This window comes from Pongo abelii, chromosome 9 (genome assembly GCF_028885655.2).
Source record: "Pongo abelii isolate AG06213 chromosome 9, NHGRI_mPonAbe1-v2.0_pri, whole genome shotgun sequence".
Lineage (NCBI taxonomy): Eukaryota > Metazoa > Chordata > Mammalia > Primates > Hominidae > Pongo > Pongo abelii.
This window is the reverse complement of record NC_071994.2, coordinates 5887721-5911083: the sequence shown is the minus strand read 5'-3', so window position 1 is coordinate 5911083 and position 23363 is coordinate 5887721. Positions and strand designations below refer to the sequence as shown.

The 23363-nt window shown below is 57.3% G+C and overlaps 1 protein-coding gene and 1 long non-coding RNA gene across 4 annotated transcripts; one reads left to right on the top strand and one right to left on the bottom strand.

The window, feature by feature from the left end:
* The first annotated feature begins 386 nt into the window (after positions 1-386).
* Positions 387-1609, top strand: LOC134762141 (uncharacterized). The gene is made up of 3 exons (XR_010141803.1): positions 387-491; positions 954-1038; positions 1210-1609. It is a non-coding gene; the product is annotated as an uncharacterized LOC134762141 (long non-coding RNA).
* Positions 1610-12622: 11013 nt separating this feature from the next.
* Positions 12623-21743, bottom strand: MRGPRF (MAS related GPR family member F). 3 transcript variants are annotated; one of them, XM_063728361.1, is made up of 4 exons: positions 21611-21743; positions 18446-18566; positions 18022-18125; positions 12623-14486 (listed from the first exon to the last, which is right to left on the bottom strand). In XM_063728361.1, the coding sequence occupies exons 3-4, from the start codon at positions 18067-18069 to the stop codon at positions 13503-13505; spliced, it is 1032 nt and encodes a 343-aa protein (XP_063584431.1). In that variant the 5' UTR covers positions 18070-18125; positions 18446-18566; positions 21611-21743; the 3' UTR covers positions 12623-13502. The 3 variants fall into 3 exon arrangements, with proteins under 3 accessions (XP_063584431.1, XP_054380168.1, XP_024111226.1); XM_054524193.2 differs by lacking the exon at positions 21611-21743 and adding an exon at positions 18690-19354; XM_024255458.3 differs by lacking the exon at positions 18446-18566 and having other exon boundaries at positions 21307-21719.
* Between the last annotated feature and the right edge of the window lie 1620 nt (positions 21744-23363).

Sequence of the window (23363 nt, the reverse complement as noted above, 5' to 3'; positions counted from 1 at the left end):
GCAAGGTGGCTTCAGCCCGGCACCTGTGAGGGTGCTGGCGAGAGCTGTGATGGAGGCCTTTTTTCTTTTTGTGAGACGGAGTCTTGCTCCGTCACCAGGCTGGAGTGCAGTGGTGCAATCTCAGCTCCCTGCAACCTCCGTCTCCTGGGTTCAAGTGATTCTCCTGCCTCAGCCTCCTGAGTAGCTGGGATTACAGGTACGTGCCACCACAGCCAGCTAATTTTTGTATTTTTAGTAGAGACGGTTTCAGTATGTTGGCCCGGCTGGTCTTGAACTCCTGACCTCAGGTGATCCGCCCACCTCGGCCTCCCAAAGTGCTGGGATTACAGGCGTCAGCCACCGCGCCCGGCCTTGATGGGGGCCTTTATGCAGAACCCTGATGGATCACAAAGGGATAAGGGTTGGCGGGTGGGGCGTGTATTAGGGAGATGGCCCCAGAGGACCCCTCCCGGGGGAGATGCTCAGCTGCAGGGACCCCTGAGAGAGTGCAGGTGACATTCGAAGGAATGTGTGGTCATGGGTCGGGTAGGGGAACAGAGAAATGACAGGGAGGCTGATCTCTCCATTTGCTGGAACGATGTGATTGTGTGCTGTATTCGAGGATAGTGATTCAGTGGAGAGGGGACTCCTGATGTGTGGGAGAGGCTGCAGCTGCAGGAATGATTTCCTGGGGAGGGGGCGAGAGGAGAGGGGACCCAGCCCACAGTCGGGGGCTTGGCCAGCTAGGAGCTGAGACATCGACATCATCAGGAGGAGGTGCAGAACCAGGCATGGGTCAGCCAGGGACTTGAGTGGGGAAGGTGACACTTCCTGGCATCCTCTTGCTCCTTGATAGCAGGAGGGTGTCAAGTATTGGGGCTGAAGAAAGGAAGAGGGACTTGGGGTGGAGGGGTTGAGAGACAGGAGCCCTTATCCCAGCCAAAGCAGAATAATGAGCTGTGGCTATTTTCTAGTAAAAGCCAACACATACGTGAAAACTGCCCACATCAGTGGAGATGTCTGGCTTCTCTGCAGTGATGTGAGCTTCAGGACGCAGGGGTGAGTGGAGAGGTGGAGGGTGGGGGAGAGTACATGTCTCTGCCACCCCTGAATCAGGGGCTGGCATACAGTGGTGCTCAATAAATGTTTGTGGCTTGGCCCCTGGATTAAGCGCTCCGCAGCGCTTAATGAACTCCTGAACTCCCGGCCCTTCTTCCCTCGTCTCTGCAGATGGAGTGAGTTCAGCCAGCATGTCGGCTGGATGGGTTGGCACCGCGTCTGACTTGATCCCTCTGTCTGTCCACCCGGTCCCTAGTGTGAGTCCAACTGCACCGTTTCGTAAGCCCCCCGCCACTGCGCAGACCCTGGTGAAAGTGAAACATTCCACGGGGATTCGGGCCGTGAGAAACAGCCTGCCTCTTATCATATTCTGCTGGGAGAAAGTGCAAGCAACACCCCCATGATCTTATCAACATCCTGCCAGGCAGCAAGCCATACTGCCCAGAGCCCTCCCGCCCATACCTATAAGTACCCCAGCCTGTAAGCGGTGGTGGGCTCTGGCATCAAGCTGGTCCCCCACCTCCGCAGGTTTTTACAATATACCTGCGTTTCCTGTAGAACCGCCACTCTCTGTGTGTGTGTGTGTGTCTTTCCTTAACCCTCACCTTCCCTTTAAAAAACTTAACACTAGGCCAGGCACAGTGGCTTACACCTGTAATCCCAGCACTTTGGGAGGCCGAGGCAGGTGGATCACGAGGTCAGGAGTTCGAGACTAGCCTGGCCAATATGGTGAAACCCCGTCTCTACTAAAAAATACAAAAATTAGCCAGGCGTGGTGGTGGGTGCCTGTAATCCCAGCTACTCGGGAGACTGAGGCAGGAGAACCATTTGAATCCAGGAGGCAGAGGTTGCCGTGAGCCCAGATCACGCCATTGCACTCCAGCCTGGGCAACAGACCGAGACTCTGTCTCAAACAAACAAACAAAACAAAACAAAACCTAACACGTAGTACCATGTCTGCAGGTAGTAAATGTTCAACAAAGACTTGCTGATGGATGAATGAGTGTGCAGACCAGCAGGTTATACACTGGCTGTTTCCTGTAGGGGGCTGAATGGTGGCCCCTAAAGATAGGTCCCTGTTCCAGAACCCGTGAATGTGACTTATTTGGAGGTAAGGTCTTTGCAGATATAATAGAGTTAAGGATCTTGAGATGAGACCATCCTGGATGATGCAGTTGGCCCCTAATCCCAGTTCTTATAAGAGACACGCAGAGGAGTTGCCTAGGGAGGAGAGGGGGCCTCATGAAGACACAGGCAGGGACTGGGTTTATGCGGCCACATCCCAGGAACGCCTAGAGCCACTAGAAGCCAGAAGAGCAAGGAGGGGCTCCCTAGAGCCTCAGGGGGCGCACGGCCCCGCTGACCCTGATTCTGGGCTTCTGGCCTCCCAACTATGAGAGAGGAGCTTTGTGCTTTAAGCTGCCTGGTCTGTGCAGCCACAGGAAACTCCTATGCCCCCTGGCGAGGGTGTGCCCACCGTAGAGAGCAGAGTGCCATCGCCACACACTGCTCATTGGGGGGTTGATCCTGGACTTGGGAGAGGGCAAGTAGAAGCCCACCCACAAGACGCCTTCCCAGCTGAGCCCGACACAGCAGGAACAGCGGGGACCCGGCCCCAGGTGGCTCTGCTCTCAGCCTTCTCTTCCTAGGAAGGGTGCGGGGGTATCCAGGGCCAGCCAGGGGGCCCCGTGCCCAGCACATCATGAGCACTCAGAGTTTATTGGCTGAGTGCCTGATGGACTGATGGACAGATGGACCCCTAGTGGGACCCCAGACTGCTCAACCCTCCTCAGGGTCCCACGGTTCCCCTGAGTGGCTCTGGGGCTCTGTTAGAGGTTCTGAGCTTGAGGCTTGCTCCTGATCCCCATCAGAGCCAAGAGAAGCCCCGATTTATGCCAACTCCTGCCCACAGCACTAATCAATGCTGAATGAGGCCTCAAGGAGGTACCGCAGTGCGGGGAGGTGATCATCGCTCAGGCCGGGGACGGCCACACGGCGTCAAGGGGTGTTTACAATGTTCTAGTGTGCTCAGCGCTGCTTTGCTTGGCCACTGGACACATCAGAGACCGTGGAGACCCCTGGGAGGAGTGGCGTTAATAGCAGCGACCGCCCCGGGTCAGGACCCATGGAGGTGAACGTGCACCGCCCTGAGACGGAGCACCTCCTGAAATTTAGGGGTCTTGTTCTTATTACCAAGGTTATTTGTGTTTACTATAGAGCACACTGGAGACGCTGGATAGATACTCAAAATACTGAAAAAGAAAAATTGCTCATATTCTCACTACCAGAGATAATTCCTTTGGGAATGGGTCCTTCCAAGCGTTTCCTGTGTGTAAGCTTTCACACTTTGGGGTATGTTCGTGGTATGCTTTGATTCCCTAGTTGTTGGGTTTAAAATATTTCAGATTTTTTTTTTTTTTTTTTTTTGTGATGGAGTCTGTCTCTGTTGCCCAGGCTGGAGTGCAGTGGCTTGATCTTGGCTCACTGCAAGCTCTGCCTCCCGGGTTCATGCCATTCTCCTGCCTCAGCCTCCCAAGTAGCTGGGACTACAGGCGCACGCCACCACATCCGGCTAATTTTTTTGTATTTTTAGTAGAGACGGGGTTTCACCGTGTTAGCCAGGATGGTCTCGATCTCCTGACTTCGTGATCCGCCCGCCTCCGCCTCCCAAAGTGCTGGGATTACAGGCATGAGCCACCGTGCCCGGCCAATATTTCAGATTTTTAAAGTATTTTCTTGTTTCTTTTTTGAGATGGAGTCTTGCCCTGTTGCCCAGGCCAGAGTGCAGTGGGGTGATCTCGGCTCACTGCAGCCTCCGCCTCCTGGGTTCAAGTGATCCTCATGCCTCAGCCTCCCGAGTAGCTGGGATTACAGGCGTCCGCCACCACCTGGCTAATTTTTGTATTTTTAGTAGAGACGGAGTTTCACCATGTTGGCCAGGCTGGTCTCAAACTCCTGACCTCAGGTGATCCGCCCACCTCAGCTTCCCAAAGTGCTGGGATTACAGGCGTGAGCCCCCATGCCCGGCCTTTAAAAGTATTTTCTATTTCCACTGCCTTATGGCCAATAATGGAGCCTGGTTTTTAGAATGTGTTGAGGAGTGTGTGTGTGTGTGTGTGTGTGTTGGGGAAGGCACTAGGTTGGAAACTGTCCTCTCATATTCAATGTCAAGTAAGTTTTCCAACAGAGAATCTCTCATGTTAACTTTTAGGATTCCTGTCCTCAAAGGCCTCGCTTGACCTTTTTGTCCATGCCACTGAAGACACAGAAATGTGTTCTTTCCCACGGCTACTATGATGTTGTCCCTTTCTCCCTGTGCCTTAAACATCTTTAAAAATGACACAGATAAGATGCAAAGATTCTTATTTTGAAAGGTTCCAATGCTAAAGAAGAAAGGTCTACCCTTGTCTTCACCCCCGGGTATCACTATAAATCCTTGAAGATTTTTTCTCTGTGCATTTACCTATCAATATATGTTTTTTACGTAAATGAAAACATAGGGCCTGGTTGTCTCATAAGCTTGTTTTCTCAACAACAAACTATGTCTTCTTGAATTGAGCTTGTCCGACGCTTCTCCGCGCTCTGCTGTCACACTGAGGTGGCAGGTCCCAGGGTTGGTGACATGAGCTCATCCACGCTTTGAATGTTTTTGAGGTGGGTTTCATAATCTCTGCTTTATTTGGGCTCAGAGAAGCTGAGACGCTTGCTGGGCTACCCGGCTACCCTGGCCAAGCAGGAACTCCCCCCAGGTCCCACGGGGTGCAAAGCATTGCTTCTGTCCCCCACGCTCTCCTGCCTTCACCCAGATTGCAAAAAACAGGCCTCTCACCTGTCCTGGACGCAGTGTGTGGTCCCTCGGTGAAGGCGGCTGGTGCCTGCCCACTCCAGTGCTGGAGGCCTCAGCAGCCACCTAGGCCCAGGCCCCTGAGCTGCTCGCCCTGTTCTGGCTCTGGCCTGAGCTGTCTGCTTCTCTCCCACTGGGCAGGGCTGCCCCCAGGCTTGGAGGAGCCTGTCCCCGGGATCCCCTGATGATCTTCGCTAGGTTCCCTCTGAGCAGTGGGAAGCCGGGCCTGAGGTATAAATGCAGGATGGGTGCCCGCCCCGCCTGCCAGGGCCTCTGCACGTGGGTGCCACGGTGCTGGCCCAGAAGAGCCAGCTCAAGTCTAATGGACCTAAGCACGCCCCGCCTTGGCTCCCGCAGGAGACAGCTTGACGGCAGTGAAATGGAGGATGAGGCTGGGGCCTTCAAGGAAAGGTGATACCTCCCTTCCTGAACGCCACCAGGGATGGCCGAGGAGACCTCACAGCATTAGTGAGACCCACCATGGGGGGTTCAGGTGAAGCCGTGGAGGAAATGGGGGTTCTTGTGGGCTGGGAAAGGCTATTACAGCCACCCCCAACTGCCTGCCTGGGGAGATGCTCTGGCTAATGGACTCACTAAGGATGCTGCCTACGGAGGGATGGGGAGGAAGGAGAGCTGGGCCCGGAGCCCAGGATCTTATTTCCAGTCTGAGTTCCACTGTTTGTGAGTTGGGGAACCACACCATTCAGGTGACCTGAGTCTCAAAGTCCTCACCAAAATGCCTGTAGTCCCTCAGGGCCTCCCTCAATTCCTAGAAAGAAGGAGAGCTCACACACATGCCACACAGGCAGATGGTAGAGCAGGCCTTTCCCCACACCGGCCGAGGACCCTTTCCTGCCTGGCGAGTGAAGAGTTCTGATGTGTCAGGCCCCTCAAGGGCAGGATGGAGGCCGGCATCTTACCCATGTCACCTGGCCTGTGAGGGTGCTGGCCTGGAGCAGGTGCTGGGTGGGCCGTATGGATGGTGCAGCGGATGGCTGAGTCTCTAGGAGGGTCCCCAAGCTGGCATGGTGTTCATTCTCACTGCCCCGCCCTGCAGCGGAAGGAGGTATAGGCATGGGAGATGCTGGGCATCTGCTTTGAAAAAATGTGCATGAGGAAAGAAAAAGCGGGGACTCCAGATGTTGAGGCTGATCACAGAAGTGACTCTAGGCAACTGACTTGGGGACAGTCTTAGGGGCGTGGGCTGTGCTGACTCTGCAGTGACAGTGAGGACTTCCCTGGCCTCTTTATTCTGTGTTTGCTGTGCTGGAGCTATGGTGCCTGTCTCTTCCCCAGGAGGGGAGATCCTGCCTGAGAGACAGGCTGCTCAGAAAGACATAAGCTTCCAGAAGGTGGCAGTTCTCACATTTTTGTACCTTCTGTGCCTAAAACATTGCCTGGCATGTAGAGATGCTCACATTCCTTGACTAATTGCTAGTTGATTGACAGAGTCCCCAGATCCAGGCACCTGGATCCAGCTGTTCTTGAAACCCATCTTTGCCTGGACTTTTTAGTAATAGGAGCCAGTGCATTCTGTGTGTGTGTGTGTGTGTGTGTGCACGCGCATACACGCGTGTGTGTTTCAGTGGGGTTTTTGTCATTTGCAACAAAGATTCCTGACCAGTGGAGAAACTAATACCTGAAAGAGGCAAAAGAGGCTTGTTGCAAATACCTGCCTTTACATGTGCAATTGGCTGGGTCCTGCTGGGATGACACCGTGAGGTTGGTAAAGCCCCACTTTCTGCGTTGGGCCACGCGTGTCAGGAGGCAGCTCAGCTCTGCTTCCCCAGGCCTTTAAAGAACATGTGGCATCAGGAGTGGTCCCTGCAGATGTCTTATCATCTGAAGGCTCCCTCTGGGAAGAATCTGTTTTCAAGCTCATGAGGTTGTTGACAGGGCTCGGTTCCTTGCCGGCTGCCAGGCTGGGAACCTCTGTTTATTGCTGGCTGTTGGCCAAAAGCTGCCTTCAATGGCTTGCCACAGGGGCCTCTCTAATATGGCAGCTCACAACATGGCAGCTGGCTTCATTGAAGCCAGCAAGGGAGAAAGTCTGCTAGCAAGATGGAAGTCAAAGTGCCATGCAACCTAATCAGCTTTGCTGTGTTCCATCGGTTAGAAGCAAGCCACTTGGTACAGCCCATACGCACAGGGAGGGGATGACACGAGGATGAGACGGCATCGCTGGGGGCTGTCTTGGATTCTGGCCGCCACACCGGTGGGCTGACCAAGACCCCCTTGCGCTGCTGGTTTCCTGCCTAGCACAGAATATGCCGCAGACCAACAACCATCGTGTGTTTTTGTTCTTTCCTTTTCCTTTCCAAGTGGGAATTCTAAAAAAAATTATTGTTATTTCCTTTTTCTTTTCCATTGTGTGTTGTGTGTCTGGAGAGTGACCATCATTTGGCCAAAGGGCACTATTGTGGCCTGAACGGGGTCTCCTCAAAATTTGTATGTTGAACCCCCAAACCCCTTGTACCTTAGAATGTAACCATATTTGGAGAAAGGGTCTTTAAAGGGTTAATGAAGTTAAGATGACGTCACTAGGATGGGCCCCGAATCCAATCTGATTGGAGTCCTGATAAGAGGAGGTGAGGACACAGACAGGCACAGAGGGACCACCCTGTGAGGACACAGGGAGAAGGCGGCTGTCTGCAAGCCAAGGAGAGAGGCCTCAGGAGGAACTGGCCCTGCCACACCTTGATTTTGGATTTCTGGACTCCAGGACTGAGAGGAAGTAAATTTCTGTTGTTTAAGTGCTCCCGCCAGTCTGTGGTATTGGTGAATGGGTGATAGCATCCCCAGAAAGTACTACAAGTACCTTTCAAAGAGGAGATGCTTGTGGCTCTGACAGAGGGTGGCGTGAATAACACCCAGGGCGTGGGCTCGGAGCTGGGGAGGCAGGCCCTGCGGTTGACTTTGGTCATCTCTCTTCTGTGGGGAAGGAAGGCATTTTATGTTGTAAATTACACAGCTACAGATTTTGGGTGGGAGCATTTAAAAATCATACGTAGGAAAGAAGTGGGCACATAGAAGGTGGACTGAGGGGAGGAACGTGGCCAACACCTGCTGTTTGCCTGCCAGTTTGTTTGTTTGTTTATTTATTTATTTATTTATTTATTTATTTATTCACTGAGACAGAGTCTCACTCTGTCGCCCAGGCTGGAGTGCAGTGGCGTGATCTCAGCTCAGTGTAACCTCCATCTCCCGGGTTCAAGTGATTCTCCTGCCTCAGCCTCCCGAGTAGTGGGGATTACAGGCACCTGCCACCACGCCTGGCTAATTTTTGTATTTTTAGTAGAGACAGGGTTTCGCCATATTGGCCAGGCTGGTCTCGAACTCCTGACCTTAAGTGATCCACCCACCTTGGCCTCCCAGAATACTGGGATTACAGACGTGAGCCACCATGCCTGGCCATGCCTGCGTTTTACCTTGGGCGCACCTCTTCCCTGTTTTCAGTCCACTGGGGTTAGGTGGGGCGACTGTCACCCCCTGTCCCCCGTCCCTGCCTCCAACTCCTGGGAGGATACGTGCCCCTGGCCTGGCCAGTGGGCTTGATATGAGGACTTCAGCTGGAATCCCAGGAAGGGCGTGCTCTTTCTGCTGGGATTGCAGAATTTGTAGAAGTTAAACCGAGAACTGCTGCTTACCTGCCATTTAGTTTTTCCATTGAGAATAAATGGAACACAGACCAAAGCGGGATGAAAACAGGGAAAAGAGAAGTGGCCTAGCGAACATCATCTGTGGCCCTGGATCCAGCTGTGTCTGAGGCCAGAATCACTTCTGGAACTTTCTGGGTATGTGAGTCAGTAAACTCCCTTAAATACACACATACCTCCCACCTACCCCACATGCTAAAGCTAGATTAACTTGGGGTTTCTGTTACTTGCCACCCAGCACCCTGTCTGATAACGGTGTAAAAGTCTGCCTGGGACACTCATCTACAGCGGCATAAAAGCAGAGATGGATGGTCCACCCAGGTGGGGGCAGGGCTGTGCCCGAGGCTGGACTGACTGCCCAGTGGTGCCAGGGAACTTCGGGGGGATGATGGAAGCGTTTCTTCTGCAGGGATGGAAACATTCTGATGACATGGGCACATAAACATTTGTCCAAGATAATTAAACTGTATATTAAATGGGTCAGTTTTATTTTATGTAAAGTAGGCCTCAATTCAATTAATTAAAAAGATGTTTAAAAAAATCTGCCTGAGCGGGGGAGCCTCCTCTTGCATGCCAGGAAACTTGGCGCTGGCACTCTGACTCACCCGCGCAGAGTTTTCCATGAGTTTTGGTTTTGTGAACTGTGCCCTGTTGTTTTCAAGTTCTCCAGCTGTCAAGCCCCTACTGGCTTAAAAGGGAATGTTTTGCACTTGTACTCTCAGTGGTTTTGGTTTGGGAGGATCTCTGCAATGTGTTTGCCCAGCTTTTTGGCCTTGTCACCAGCCCGTTGAAGGGCACATTTCCCAGGCCTGGTCATCTCCCTGTATGCCGAGGGGCCAGACCATAAGTGGACCCTCATTTCCCTTCCCTACCTTCTAGATGAGGCCCTGGTTCTTGGGGAGGAAGCATGGTCCTGGCTGAGGATTCCGAGCCAAGCTGTGCAGATGTGAAAAGATCCTGGGGGCTTAAAAATCCTGGCATAAAATATAAAATTCAAATTATCTGAAAACGACAACTGGCAGGGGATCCGGGAAAGCTGGGTGGATGCCAGAGAGGCGTTCCATTTCCTTTTGTGAAGACGGGAGACAGAGACTGGAGAGGCGTCAGCGTTCAGGCCATTTCTTGACTGTCCGCTGAGCACCTTGTTCCCAGTCCCCACTTTGAATCAGACGCCCACAGCCTGAAACTGAGCTGTTTCCTCCATTGGTCTCCACAGAGTGTGGACAGGTCTCGATGGCCCATCTGGGTTATCCTAGGGCTGTGATGGGCATGTCCAGGCCACTCCATGCATCTCCCTGGAATCCCAGCTTCCAGTGCTTTGCAGATGCCAGATGGAAGGTCAGAGACCTGAGCCTCCAGGGCAACAGGAAGGCCACTGTGGGGAGTCCCTGGATGGCGATGTAGGCCTCCAGCCAGGGCCGTCCACCAGTGCGACTGACCTTGGATGAGAAACTCCATTCATGAACCTCCACTTCCACAGCTGGGGCTGACAGTGTGGGCCGTGTAGCCCTGCATGGACAGTCAACAGAAAACCTATGTGCAGCTCTTGGCCAGCACCCACTGCCCATAGTATGTCTGCGAACAGCGGATCGGTGCTGGGGACAAACCACTCACAGGCACATCCCTTCTGCAGTGGCCACTCTGCTCCCTGCCCCGAACGCCTGACCAGGGCAATCAGGCACACTGGCCGCCACCCCAGGCCACTGCACCAACTCCAGGAGGTCAGTGCTATAGCTGACTTATCCAAGGAAACTGAGGCACAGCAAGACTGAGGTCCCATGGCTTATAGGTGGCAGCCCTCTGCCTCCCTGAGGCTTGCTCTTGACTTTCCAAATTTGGCCTTGCTTATCCCTTGCATAATCTAAAAGAGCAGCTTATTTTTATAGAAATAGTGGGTGGCAGTAAGCATGGAAAAGTGGAGAGTTCTGCCCTGCCTGATGCCCCCACCCCTGCCCCTTCACCCCACCCTTTCCACATACCACATGGTTGTTACTAAGTCGGCTTTGGAACAACCAGGGCAGCCCAGACGCTCTGGTCTCACGCCCCACTCTCCATTCTATGACCTGCTGTGGATCCTTTTCCCAGAGCTGTGGGATGGAAATCTCCCCCGCAGCCCTCAGCTCCTCCCAAGCCCACTTTAATAATTAAATACCAAAGGAAGGAGGAGGAAAGTGGTGGAGAGCTGGCAGTTCCCGCTCATCTTATCATCTGTGCAGTCTCCCTCCATTAGCACAGAGAGCGAGGTGGTCCAGGGAGGCGCGGGAATCCTCCTGGGGCTTTGCGGGGGAATGGAGGGGAAGAAAGCTTGTTCCCTAGCAAGACTGCAAAGACCTGCACCTGAGAAGGGCCACGGGTTGGGGGAGGCCTAGTTCCTGGGGTTCACCTCTGCCCCTCCCCCCTTAGGATCCATCAGGGCAGATGCCTCCTCCTAGAGTCGGACCCAGCCTATTCCTGACCTCCAGGCCCTGCTACTGCGTGAGGCTGTCCGCCCCCTCACCAGCCCTGGCTCTGAGCTGTTGCAGCTGCACCCAGGCAGGGAGGCCCCTTCCTTCTAGGTCAGCAGCTCCCCACAAGCGTTCAGGGCTGGAGTCCTGGGGTGGGGACTCCTAAGGAAGAGATGAATTCCCAGGAACTGGGATGCTCTGGGCCCTGAGGAGGAGCCAGGACCCCAGATGGAACCCCCGGCTGCCTTCAGGACAGGGACGTGCTTCTGCCCACTTGTGTAGCTAGGATGCCCATGCTGGTGGGAGCTTTCGCCACTGGACGAGGTCCCAGCCCTGCCTCCTGGTGTGTCTGCTCAAGGCCCCACCTGGCTTCTCTGAGTCGCTGGAAATGACCTGTTGGACGTGGTGGTCTCCAGCTCTGCTCTTCTGGGATCCTCTGACCAGCGCTGGGGAGGGCGGGACTTGGAGGATAGCAGGGCTCGTTCTGGGCACTGGGAGGGAGCGGGTGGGGACATGCAACCTTCATCACCTAGAGGTCCTGGAACCATGACATCTGGGCCACATGAGATCCCCTCTTTTCCTAGAGCGGTGGCCTTGCTGAGAGGACCCGACCAGGATTGTTGGAAAGGGGAGGATGGAGGAGCAGTGGCTCGGTGGGCAGGAGGGCAGTGGAGGTCAGGTTGGCTGGGCAGTGGATCATCAGGGACACAGAACTGGGGGGTCAGCCCACCGAGGGTGGGACCACTTCACCAGGGGCAGGCCGAGCAGGCTCCAGGGCCTGCAGTTAGAAGGCCAGGTTCCAGGCGGCTGGGTGGGTGAACCTGGTGGTACTGCCCATGCCTCTACCCATTCCCACCTGGAGCTCGGAGTGCTGCCCGCCTGCCTGCTCCTGGCTCTGCTCTGCAGAGGAAGGGCCCAGCTCTGTCAGCCACGTTTCCTGACTGGGGGCACCAACACCTCTGCCCTGATCTCTTTCCGTGGGACCATGGGGTGAGCAGGCTTGCCTTAAGGCTTGTCTCAGAGGAGCCAGGGTCCTAGGCTGCACACCAGGAACCCAGGATGGGGCCCTTCTGGGGGCTGACCAGAGGCAAAAGGGCCAGGCAGGAACCCTTCTAGCATGGCCCTGGCTGGGCTGTCATCTTGGGAGGGCTCCCAGCCTATCGCTGGGTTGTAGAGAGATGTCTGGGCACTGGGAGGCTGGCTCAGGGATCTCAAGACAGAGAGGGCATCCTGAATGGGGGCAACAGGAGGAGAGGCAGCAACCCACTCCACGGAGCCTCTGGTGGACACAGGCAGGACCATGGTGGCCGGCCCAGGGCCTGGCATGGAGGAGGTGAGAGCTGAGGCTCCCAGAGGCCGTGGGGGCCTCTGAGCTGAGAAGGGGCACTGGGATACGCCGGCACAGGACAGCCCAGCTGACCACGGCTCCCTCTGGCAGGGGGTGGACAAGCCACAGGAGCGGGAACACGGGTGTGTGCAGACCCAGCCCCAGGAGGAGGCCTGAGAGCAGAGGCAAAGAGCAAAGTGTGCGGGAGAGCTGGCGGGGGGTGCCACCCGTCCCAGGACTCTGTGCCCTTGGGCGTCCTCATTGTGGGAAACAGAGACTCAGGGTGGGACTGTGGGCATGAAGCCTTCCTGGCTGCAAGCTATAAAATGTTTATTGATATACATTTTGTCTTTTATAAAACTTCCGTTGGCTACATTGGGCCACTGTGCACCACAGTGCCAGTCCCCAGGTGGCCAGGGCAGAGCCAGTGTCCACTTTCGGGTGGGGGCTGGAGCCAAGAGGCTGTCCAGGAGCTGCCCAGCAGGTCCTCATGGCCTGCGGGATACCTCGAGTGCTCCTGGAGGCAGCCTAGGACTGGCTCGTCCCAGAGTCAGAAAAGGCAGGTCAACTACCCAAGGTGGCCAAAGGCCCTTCCTGTTTCCAGAGCCTTGACATAACCAGAAATCCCCCCATCAAAGTCACCAAATGACTCGACGGGGGGAAGGGAAGTTGTTTGCAGGAAGACTTAACTACAAGGCATGTGAACCAGAACCTTTTTCCAGACACCATTTCCTTCAAATTTGCTCACTGATAATGCCTTGAGAGGATCGAATCTCCAGAACAGCCCTGAATGGCAGGAATGAGGCTGCTGGCCTGGTGCTGGCTGGGACACGGTCAAGGAGGGCTGGCACAAGAGGCAGAGGTGGCTGGGCTGGGTGACGACCTCCTCTCTTTTACCGACCAGCCTGGGGCAAGGAGGGGCCGCACCACTTGGGGGCAACTTCTGTACAAGAGGTCTCTAGGGGAGCAGAATGGGTGGGGGAGCCGGGCAGGGGCCACAGGGTCTATTTGCAGGTGGCTGCCCAGTCTCCCAGCCACCCCTGCAGCCCCCAGCCCAGGGAGAAGGAGGCCCGAGGAGAGGAAACAGATCTTTCTTCTCCTGTATGGACTCAGAAGCAGGTGCCCATTCCTGTCCCAAGGCGAAGGGTCTTGGAGGCCGCTTCCTGCCCCTGCCTCCTCCAGGCGCTGGAGTCTCAGGAGGCGTTCCCGGGGGGACACTGCATCTCCATGGTGACTGTGTTGGGCGTGCTGCCCCCGGCCTCCCCCAGCTCAGCGCCGTCCCGCAGGGCCCGCTGGAAGACCACCCTGAGCGGCTCCCACAGCCGCTGCGACTTGTCCCTCCCGGCCAGGAAGTAGACGATGGGCTTGGCGCTGCTGTTGATGCAGATGCACAGGTCAGTGACGTACTCGGGGAAGGGGGCCGGGATCTGGAAGACCCAGAAGAGGAACCAATCGATCCCTAAGTAGATGGAGGACACCAGGAAGACGGAGACCATGGCCAGGATGACGTGGTTGAGCTTGGCAGAGCGCTGGCGCCGTCGGGCCCGGCACTCCACGTGCAGGATGAGGGCCAGGCAGGGAAGCACCATGAGCGGGCAGCAGAGCAGGAACAGGAGGATGCCCAGGAAGATGTCCATGTGCCTGCAGGCCGCGCCGGGGGCCCCGCGGCCCAGGAACACGCAGAAGTAGTTGTGCAGGCAGGTGACCAGGAGGGACAGGACCCACAGCAGGGCGCACACCACGGCGGACAGGCGCTTGGGCCGCCGGCGCCAGTACCAGGCGGGGAAGATGACCGAGGCGCAGCGCTCGGTGCTGACGGCTGGCAGGAGGCTCACGCCGGTGAGGAACATGCAGAGCCCCAGGACCCGGCACACGCTGCGGATGTAGTCGGCAAACGTGCCCAGGAAGCCCCCAGTGTTCAGGATGGAGAACACCGCCTTGCTGAAGAGGTAGCCCACATCGGCGCTGGCCAGGTGCAGGAAGTAGATGGAGAAGGGGTTCCTCTTGATGGAGAAGCCGAAAAACCAGAGGACCAGCCCGTTGCCCACCAGGCCACACAGGCAGAGGAGCAGGAAGATGTAGTTCATGACGGCCGGAGGCGGCAGCATCGTGATCTGCTGGATGGTCAGGAAGCCCCGGCTGTAGAGTTCTGGGGCCTCGCTCATGCCGGGGCACATCTGTGCAGGTGCAGAGAGGGACACCTGTGATGCCGGCTGGCCCCCACCCACAGACCTGCATCTGGGGCCCAGCGTTGGGGGGGGGGGTCCCAATTAGGGACTTGGAGCAGGGAGGGGGTCTGTAGGGCAGTGGCTGTGGAGCAGCTAACTGGCTGCAACTCTATCCTCAATCGCCCCTGACCTCACCTGATGTTCACTCTCTGTCCCAGAGTCTAGAGCTAGCAGCACAGAATGGTGCCTATAGGAGTGGAGGTGGCACCAGACAGTGCCCAGGAAGGGTGCCAGGCTGCCCACCGGTCAGAGTAGACTGTCCAAAAAACGTCCAAGTTGCGCAAAAAACTGCAGAGCCTTTCCTTTTTTTTTTTTTTTTTTGAGACAGAGTCTCACTCTGTCGCCAGGCTGGAGCGTGCAGTGGCGCGATCTCGGCTCACTGCAACCTCTGCCTCCCCGGTTCAAGCGATTCTCCTGCCTCAGCCTCCTGAGCAGCTGGGACTACGGGCACGCGGCACCACGCCCGGCTAATTTTTGTATTTTCAGTAGAGACGGGGCTTTGCCATGTTGGCCAGGATGGTCTTGAACTCCTGACCTGAAGTGATCCACCTGCCTCCCAAAGTGCTGGGAATATAGACGTGAGTCACCGCGCCAGGCTGAGCCTTTCCATTTTTAAGAAGAGCAAAGAGACATGACTCCTAAACACAGTGTTAGAATCCTGGATTATACGCTGGATCTCAACAACTGCTGGAAAGGATATCGTTGGGACCACTGGGGAAATGTGAGTATGGACGGTGCAGAGATAATGGCATTGCATCACTGTTGCAGCTTTTGAATGTGACAATGTACTGTGGCTACGCACATTTTCACTATGTGGCTATGGGGAACGTCCTTGTTCTTAGAAGACACAGGCTATTTGGGCATCAAGGGCTTGGTGTCTGCAATGTACTTTTGTTTGTTTGTTTTTGAGACAGAGTCTTGCTTTGTCAGGCTAAAGTGCAGTGGCGCGATCTTGGCTCACTACAGCCTCCGCCTCCCAGGTTCAAGCAATTATCCTGCCTCAGGCTCCCGAGTAGCTGGGACTACAGGCACGCACCGCCATGCCTGACTAATTTTTGTATTTTTAGTAGAGATGGGGTTTCACCATGTTGGCCAGACTGGTCTCGATCTCTTGACCTCAGGTGATCCGCCCCTCTTGGCCTCCCAAAGTGCTGGGATTACAGGCGTGAGCCACCGCACCCAGCCTTGCAATTTACTTTCAAATCGTTCTGGGAAAAAAAGCCTATCTGCCAAGAGATAGAGAGAAAGCACTTGTGGTGAAGGGTTAACGATGACTGAGCTGAGGTGAAGTAGTGGGCATTGTACTATTCTTGCAAAATCTTGCAATGTTTCAAAAAACATGAAACTATTTGAAGAAATAAAATCACTTGTAAGTTACATTTAAAAAAAAAAAAAACGAGTGGATCTTGGCCTTCCCTGGAGCCGGACTCTGTCCTCTAGTGGGATGGGAGGTGGCTCCCTGATGAGCCAGGGTTGCCCCTGGGGTTTCCAGATTGTGGGAAAGTCCAGGGGGTCCCTGGGGTGGAGGAGAGGCAGCAGCTATTTATCAAGCTGCAGGGAAGCATTTCAATACTTTAACTGTTGGTGTGGCTGTAAGAGTGCATCCCAGCTGAGTATCAGTCCTGCCCTCAGGGCTTGTGTATAAATACATGCAGGTGGGCCAGGTGCAAGGAACAGGTGAGAGGGAGCACAGTGGCAAACCCGAGAGCCTGTCTCTTGAACGAACGGGCAGCCTGCTGTGCTCCAGCCGGTGGGGGCCAGGGATTGGGTGCGCTGGAGTGGCTGATCATCCTCCCCTGCTCCCTGGAGAAGCCTGAACTGTAGACTGGAATGTGGAACACCCGATCTTTAAATGTTAACATTTAAACACGCTGTGCGGGCCAAACAACCCATCTATCTACAGGCTGGCTTCAGCTCTCCGGCAGTCCTCTCCGACCTTTCCTCCCAGAGGCAAAGGCTGCCTGCCCAGAGAACGGTCACTCCTCTTCCCACATCCAGCATCTCCCCCCAAAAGGCTGGTTTCTGTTCCCACTGCTCAGGGCTCCCTAACAAAACAAAAGACAAGGTTATGAAGGCAGGATCCATTCTGCTACCTTGAGATGACTCCCAGCTCTGGCAGAAAGCTGGGTCCTGAGAGACTGTTCTCTGGGTTGGTCACCCCGTTGCAGAGGGACCTCCTAGCCTGCTCAGGTCAAGGGGAATCTGAAAACAGGACTGAAGGTGTTGCAAAACTCTGGGGAGACTCTGTGAGGTCAGGGCAAGCACTGTAAGGGGGCCCTGCTCCCTCCCTGCCATTGTCTAAATACATTTATCGGCTCAACCCCTCTGTCTGCTGGTCTGTTTGCCCCAAATCCCACTCCTTAGCTTCTCTTTCCTGTGGGTGACCTGGACACTCTTCTGGGCTGGGGAACTAGACTGTAGGGTCTGGTGCCCAAATAGGCGCAAGAGGACCAGCTCAGGTGCTGGGAAAGAGCTGGGCTTCAGGGGGCTGGATGGAGGCAGTCAGCCTACTCAGTGCCTCTTGCATGCATGCACGCTGGAAAAAGTCTGCAATCCCTTCCTCGGAGTCAGAGAGGGAGGCCGGGTGAGTCACTGGGTGTGTAACTGCCATGACCAGCCGCATACCGCCTTGTAAAATGCCTGCTCTGGAGCCTGGCCCCACCCTGGGCTCTGCGTTTGCGCTGGGAGTTTCTGCAGACGGCCCCACGCCACCCACCAGTCCAACCTCTGCCTCCTGCAGTCGCCACTCCACAGCGGTCACTACGGAGAAGAGGGGGAGGGCCCAAGGGCGTTGGGGCGAGATCCCAGGGGCTGGGCTGGAGTCCCCACTCTGCTCCTGACCTAGGGGCTGATCCCAGTCAAGTTACTACCTGGGCGTAAGCCTCAGTTTCCTCAAATGCAGAAGAGGATGGATAGGAATTCAAGAGATCCTTCCAAGTTGAGAGTGAAGGAAATCCCAGACTTTTCAAGGGATTCAGAGAAGTAGGGGACTAGGTTGGCTGAGGGCAGGAGGAGGGTCAGCCTGGAGGGGTTGTCAGAGTCTCAGGGTGGGTGACTCATGACTAATGGACCCTGGCCTGGGGCAACACTCTCTGGGTGGCCCAGGAAACCCTAGGCTCCATGGAGCACGTGACATCAGGGCCACCTTGCTGTAGTAAGTAGCTGACTGCCCCACCTCTTCAGGGAAGAGATGAAATGAGACCTTGCAAGGATGCTACAAGGCGACTGCAGTGTCAGCACAGCGAGGGACCTTGAGGGTGTCCAGTCCTGGTGCTTGCCTCACTGATGAGGACAGGAGGGTAGGAGGGTCCAGGGAACTTGTGCCTGGCCACATAGCCCAGAGGAGCCCACTGCCCACTGTGGGTCCAGAGCTGGAGAGTGGGGCCAGGAAGGGGGGGATGGGGGAGGAGATGCTGGGCTGGGTCTGCCCCTCCCACCTACACCCATCTGGGCAGGACCAGGGCCCTCTGCCTGTGGCACTTACCTTGTTCCTGTTGCCGGGATGGGCCTCCCAGGAGCAGTTTCCAGCCATCTCCAGGCCTGGCGCGTCTGGGCCACGGCTGGCAGCTCACCAGTCTGCACACCCACCTGGCAGAAGCCCAGAGAGAGGGTGGATGAGGGCAGCAGGGACCCCTCCCCTTCCTGGACCCCCGTGCCTAGGCCCCCAAGACCTGTGGCTCTCAGCGGTCACCTTAGAGGAAAGGCAATCACCCCACACCCTCAGTGGCAGGGGCATTGTGGGACTGTCCTGGTGAGATTCTGGAGGTCACCCCTGGGGCACGGCCCCCTCCTGTGTGTGGACTCTGCGTCAGCCCCACCGCAGCTCACTGGAAAAGAAGCCCTCTCCTTTCCCTCTTCTTGTGAGAGTTCTGGAGCCAGGCTGCTTTTGCAGACATACATTTACTTACCCACACACATTTTTGGGGCACTTCCTTTGTGCCCGGCCTGGTGTGGGACAGGGGTTTCCCAGCAATCGGTCCCAGAAGGAGGAGCAGGGGAAGAGGGATCATTCCTGGCAGGGGGTACCTGCTGGAGGAGGAGGGCTCTGGCTGAGCCGGGATATGTAACATGCTAAGGCATCTGGCCTTTCCCCTACATGTGCCTGGGAAGCAGGACAGCCCGGTCATCAGCGTCACTGTCACCACCACTTACCCTGCCAGCCCGCCTACACCCATCATCTGGTTTGGTCCTCATGACCAGCTATGGGCCAGGTATCCTCATGCCCCTTTGATGGGCGCTCCTGGGCTTAGAGGGCGAGGTCACCTGCCCAAAGGCACACCCATAGCCACGCCTTGCCCTGCAGCCTTGCAGATTTGTGTTTCGAGCAGCTGCCGTAGGGAGGGGCTGCTGGCATAGAGAGGGGGGCTGCTGGCATAGAGAGGGGGGCTGCTGGCATAGAGAGGGGGGCTGCTGGCATAGAGAGGGGAAGCTGCACCCACCCTAGCGCTGCCAATGGGAGGCCTGGGGTAGGGGGCGACCCTGCTGGAGGCCGGTCCACCTTGGCCGGCCAGACCTCATGGGTCTGCCTGCCTTGGGTCCTCTGGAATTGATCCCTGTCCCCCAACCTGAGCTTCCCCCCTTGGAGGAAGCTTCTCCCCGTGAAGCCCTGTGCCCCTTCCCCGCAGGGAAGCACCTATTACTACTCCCTGCTGTACTGGGGGGTAAACTGAGACTGTGAGCGGAGAAGGGCCTTGCTGGGCACAGCCCGGGTCGCAGGCTGCCGGGCCCCTCCTCTCCCAAGGGGAGAGCTAGGCAGCCCGCTCGGCTCAACTCCCCGGAAATTCTTTCCTCTGCCCCGCGCGGGTCCGCCTGGCCTCAGCCCGCCACGTGCCCCCGCCCGCCGCCCACTCCTCCCGCCCGGGGGTGGGCCGTACCCCTGGCCTCCGCGCCCACCATTGGCTGGAAGAGGTGGCCGTCTGGGCGTGTGGCCCGCCCCCTCTTTAACCCTTGGCCTCCCGGAGCTGGTGGCGCAAGTGTGGCCCCAGGGACCGCTCCCAGGACCCTTCCCACCCAGTGGCCTGGCTCCCCTCGGCCCCGCGCAGCCAGACCGCGCCGCTCTGCGCCTTCAAAGGGCGTTTGCGGGCACCTTTGTCTGGCCTACGGGTGACTCAGCCTGGGGTCTTCGGGGTTTCCCAGGGTGGGGGCACCTTGTGTGCCGGAGTGAGCCAGTGCGTTGTGATGTGTGTGCAGTGGGCTTGCAGATGGCTGGTGCTGCGACCTGTGTGTCTTTAGTCTCCCTCCTTGGACTCCAGTTGGGCCACTGTCCCATTGCCACAGACAGGCCGTACCTTCTCCACACTCTGGGGCCTGTCTGAGCTTTCCTGCCCTGTAACCCCAGACCTATCACCTGCCCTCATCCTTCCAGGTGCCTGGTAAGAGCCCCCCAAGCTCTCTCCATTGCCCCTACTCTTTTTGGTGGCCCTTCTGGACACCCACCACCCCTAGGTCTGGGCCCCCAGCCTTGTTTCCAGAGATGTCCTGACTCACAGGAGCCTCACCCATTCACCCCGGCCAGGCTAGACCCCAGCCACACCAACTAGTGCCCCAAAGGCAGTGGGCTGGGACCCCTCTACGCTGCAGGTGGGCATGCAGTGGGGGCCCCCAGCTCCCCTCACTACCATCTGCGTCCCTCCATTATGTGGGTGTCCCTGTGCATTTGTCCTTGTCCTGCCAGGGACAACCTGAAAAGCGATTTCACGCATGCACAGAAAGATCTAGAAGCCAGTGGAACCCAGATGGGCCATATTAAAGGACATGTGTGTGACGCGTGGATGGGGCGTGCGTGTGAGTACATGTGTATGTGTGTTCCTCTGGGTGGAATCTGGGCTATGACAGAACTAGTTTCCACTGAAGCTGACCCAAAAAGCTGCCAGCACAGCTCACACCTGACCCTCCCCTCGGAGCAAGCCCAAGGGTGGCCTGGCCACCTGTCAGCCTCCTGCAGCCTTGCCCGCAGGAAGCTCCTCCTCTCCCTTCACCCCAACCCACCATGACCCAGCCCCGACGCTGCTGGGGCCGTCCCAGCCCCTCTCCTTAGCCGCTTGGGCCGCCATCAGAGGGGCCTGTCTCGCTCCCCCAGACACAGAGCCTCTGTTTTCCTCACTCCAGGCCTGGAGTCCCCTGCTTAACAGCTTGGATTGAAGAGGCTTGTCCGGGGGTACTGAGACCTTGCAGATCATTCCAGGAGCCGCCTCCATCCAAGGCCAACAGCTTCATCAGGCCGCAGGCCTGGGAGGTGGGACTGCAGTTGCCCAACATCCTGCGGTTGCCCACATGGACACCCCATGTGCACCCCAGGGCTGAGAGCAGGGGGAGCCATCTCCCTGTGTGTGGGACACTGCCTGCTGGGTGTTCCCTTCTAGCCCCTCTAGAATGCATGCTTGAATGGCCAGTGAGGCTGGGGGAGGGACCGAGGGGGAGCCCTCACCCCCAGCAGCAAAGAGCAGGAGCTGGACAGTGGGGCTGGGGGTGAGGCCAGCTGGGAGGGGTCAGGTCCTGCCACGGGAGGGGGACTTTTAAAGTTCCTCCATGGCCCTGGAACCCTGGAGCCTCAGGAGTGTCAGGGGAGCTTCTCCAGTGAGTGACAGGCTCTCTGGGGTCTCCAGGCTCCCTGCCTGGGGCCTTAGGATTTCTGGGAGCTGCCTGCCCCGACAGCGTCCACCTCTCTGCCCCAACGGTGCCCGCGTCATTTTTCTTCCCTGCCTGGCCGTCACCCTGCAGCCCGGGTTGTTGGAACACCCTCCCCTGGACCCTGGGCCCCTGGAGCTACCTGCAGCTGTCCTGATCCGCGGAGGCCTCCTTTTGTGGAGGGCTCTTCCTGTGACTCCGGCCTCCGGCCGGCCGACCCGCCGGGGCAGCAGGCCAGCGCCGAGCGCGGCCCGGAGCCTTGGAAAATGCGAGCTCAGAGTAGAGCCCTCTCCTGCTGGAAGAGATGGCTTTGGAAGCAGAACCCGCCCCAAACCCAATTCCTGGCCCGGCAGGAGGGGGAGGGGGAGGGGAGTAGGAGGAGGGGCTGAGCAGGGATGAGGCTTCAGGAAGGAATGCCCCGCTCAGGAGCCCCCCCAGAGCCCCACCGGGAACTCATCTCTCCGCCTGGTGACGTCACGTTGGCCCGAGCACTGCAGCCCGAGTCCAGCTGTTCATCTCCCTCGCATTCTGCTGCTCAGCAAGGCTGCCCAGGAGAGGGAGCACCGGCTGTACACTTGCCTGGCGCCTTTGGTCTGCCCCCAGTGGGCATTTCGGGGCAGGCTGGCCCAGGAGGGGCTAGTCCCCACCCCGTTGTTTTAATTTACTCAGAGGCTGATACAGAGCAGTGGGGGGCAGCAGGGCGAGGGCTCCATGGAGGGGCAGCGCGGAACTGGCACAGGTGGTCAGCACCGCCCAAGGGGCACCCCTCCCCCTTCCCACCCCGGACTCGGCCTGGGCCCCCTGGGGGCTTATGGAACCAGGAATTCCCTTTTCCCCAGCCCTAATAGCAATCAGATGGCGCAAGTGGAAAATCACGGCGCTCGGCGAAAAAGCTGGAAATTGGCGGGCTGTGGTGCCTGGTGCCTGTGCTGCTCAGCGGGAGGATGAGTCAGGCCCCCCTTCCCCATTGAGCCCCTGGAGGCGGGCGGAGCGGGGGGGTCCTGGAACGCATTCATGCCTGGGGCACTGAGCATTGGTAGGGGTGGCGGTGCAGAGTCGGGGGTGCAGGAGCCAGCAGGGTGGCCAGGAGGCGGGGGTGATGAGAGGGCTCCCCTCCTGCCCTGGGCCAACTTTCTCAGGGTCCAGGAAGCCCGAGGGAATTCTGAGCTTTCCTTGCAGGAGCATAGTGCCCAGACTGGGAGAGATGTACCTCTGTGGGCATCTTGAAGGGAAACGAGAAGCGGAGCTGCCCCTGCACCTGCGATGGGAGCTGCCTGCCTCCCGCTTGTCCTGCCCACGTGCGAACCTCAGCGTGGAAGAGGGAGTCAGTCTCGCACTGCTCCCTGCGCAGCTCAGCTGGCCTCCTGGGGTCCATTTTTCAGGGATGGGGTGAGGACGGACTCTGGGATCCTGGAGGCTCACGGGCCATGCCTGAGGCTGAGAGAGAGGCTGGAGGCAGCAGGCAGGGTGGTGACCCATCCCCTCCTCTCCAGGGCAGCCAGCTGGGGCCCAGCTGGAACGCTTGTTTACATGGGGAGGCTGGGGGAGGCTGAATCCCAGCGAGTTCCAAGTGTAATTGCGTTTGGACACTTAAAAGGAATTGTGTGAAGTGGGCAGAGGCTCTGAAGTCCACCGCCTTATTTGGTATGGAAATTTGTTTCTCTCGAAATAAGCGAGAGGCGCTTGTAAACGGGAAGGTCGTCCTGGCCTGAGTTTGTGGAGTCTCCTTCCCGTGGGCTTGGTGTGTCCGGCTGCTCTGGCGCAGTACCGCAGACTAGGGGCTTATTGCGCAGGCGTTTGTTTCCCACAGCTCCGGGGGCTGGAAGGCCAAGATCAAGGTACCCACAGATTCAGCGTCTGGTGAGGACCCAGCCTCTCACTGAGTCCCCATATGGTGACCCCTTTCAGGCAGGCGAAGGAGCTCGATGGGGCCTCTTTTACTCGGGCGTTAATGCCATTATGAGGCCCCACCCTCATAACCTGCTCATCTCCCAAACGCCCAGCTCACACAGGAGATTAGATGTCAACATATGAATTCAGGGCAGTGGGGCAGCAGGGCAGGGGGCAGGGGGTGGGGCCACAAACATGCAGTCTCTAGCAGCCACCCTGGGGGTCTTTCCCCACCCCCTGGGGGAGTGGTGGGCTGTGTGTGTGGGGGGGTGCCCAGGGGCCCAGGGCAGGGAGTTCCCGTGCTGCCTC

Excerpts from the sequence above, each read along its gene's own strand:
- MRGPRF (XM_063728361.1), bottom strand. The coding sequence starts at position 18,069 with ATGGCTGGAAACTGCTCCTGGGAGGCCCATCCCGGCAACAGGAACAAG. Across the intron at positions 14,487-18,021 it reads ATCCCGGCAACAGGAACAAG|ATGTGCCCCGGCATGAGCGA; the intron begins GTAAGTGCCACA and ends GCACCTGCACAG.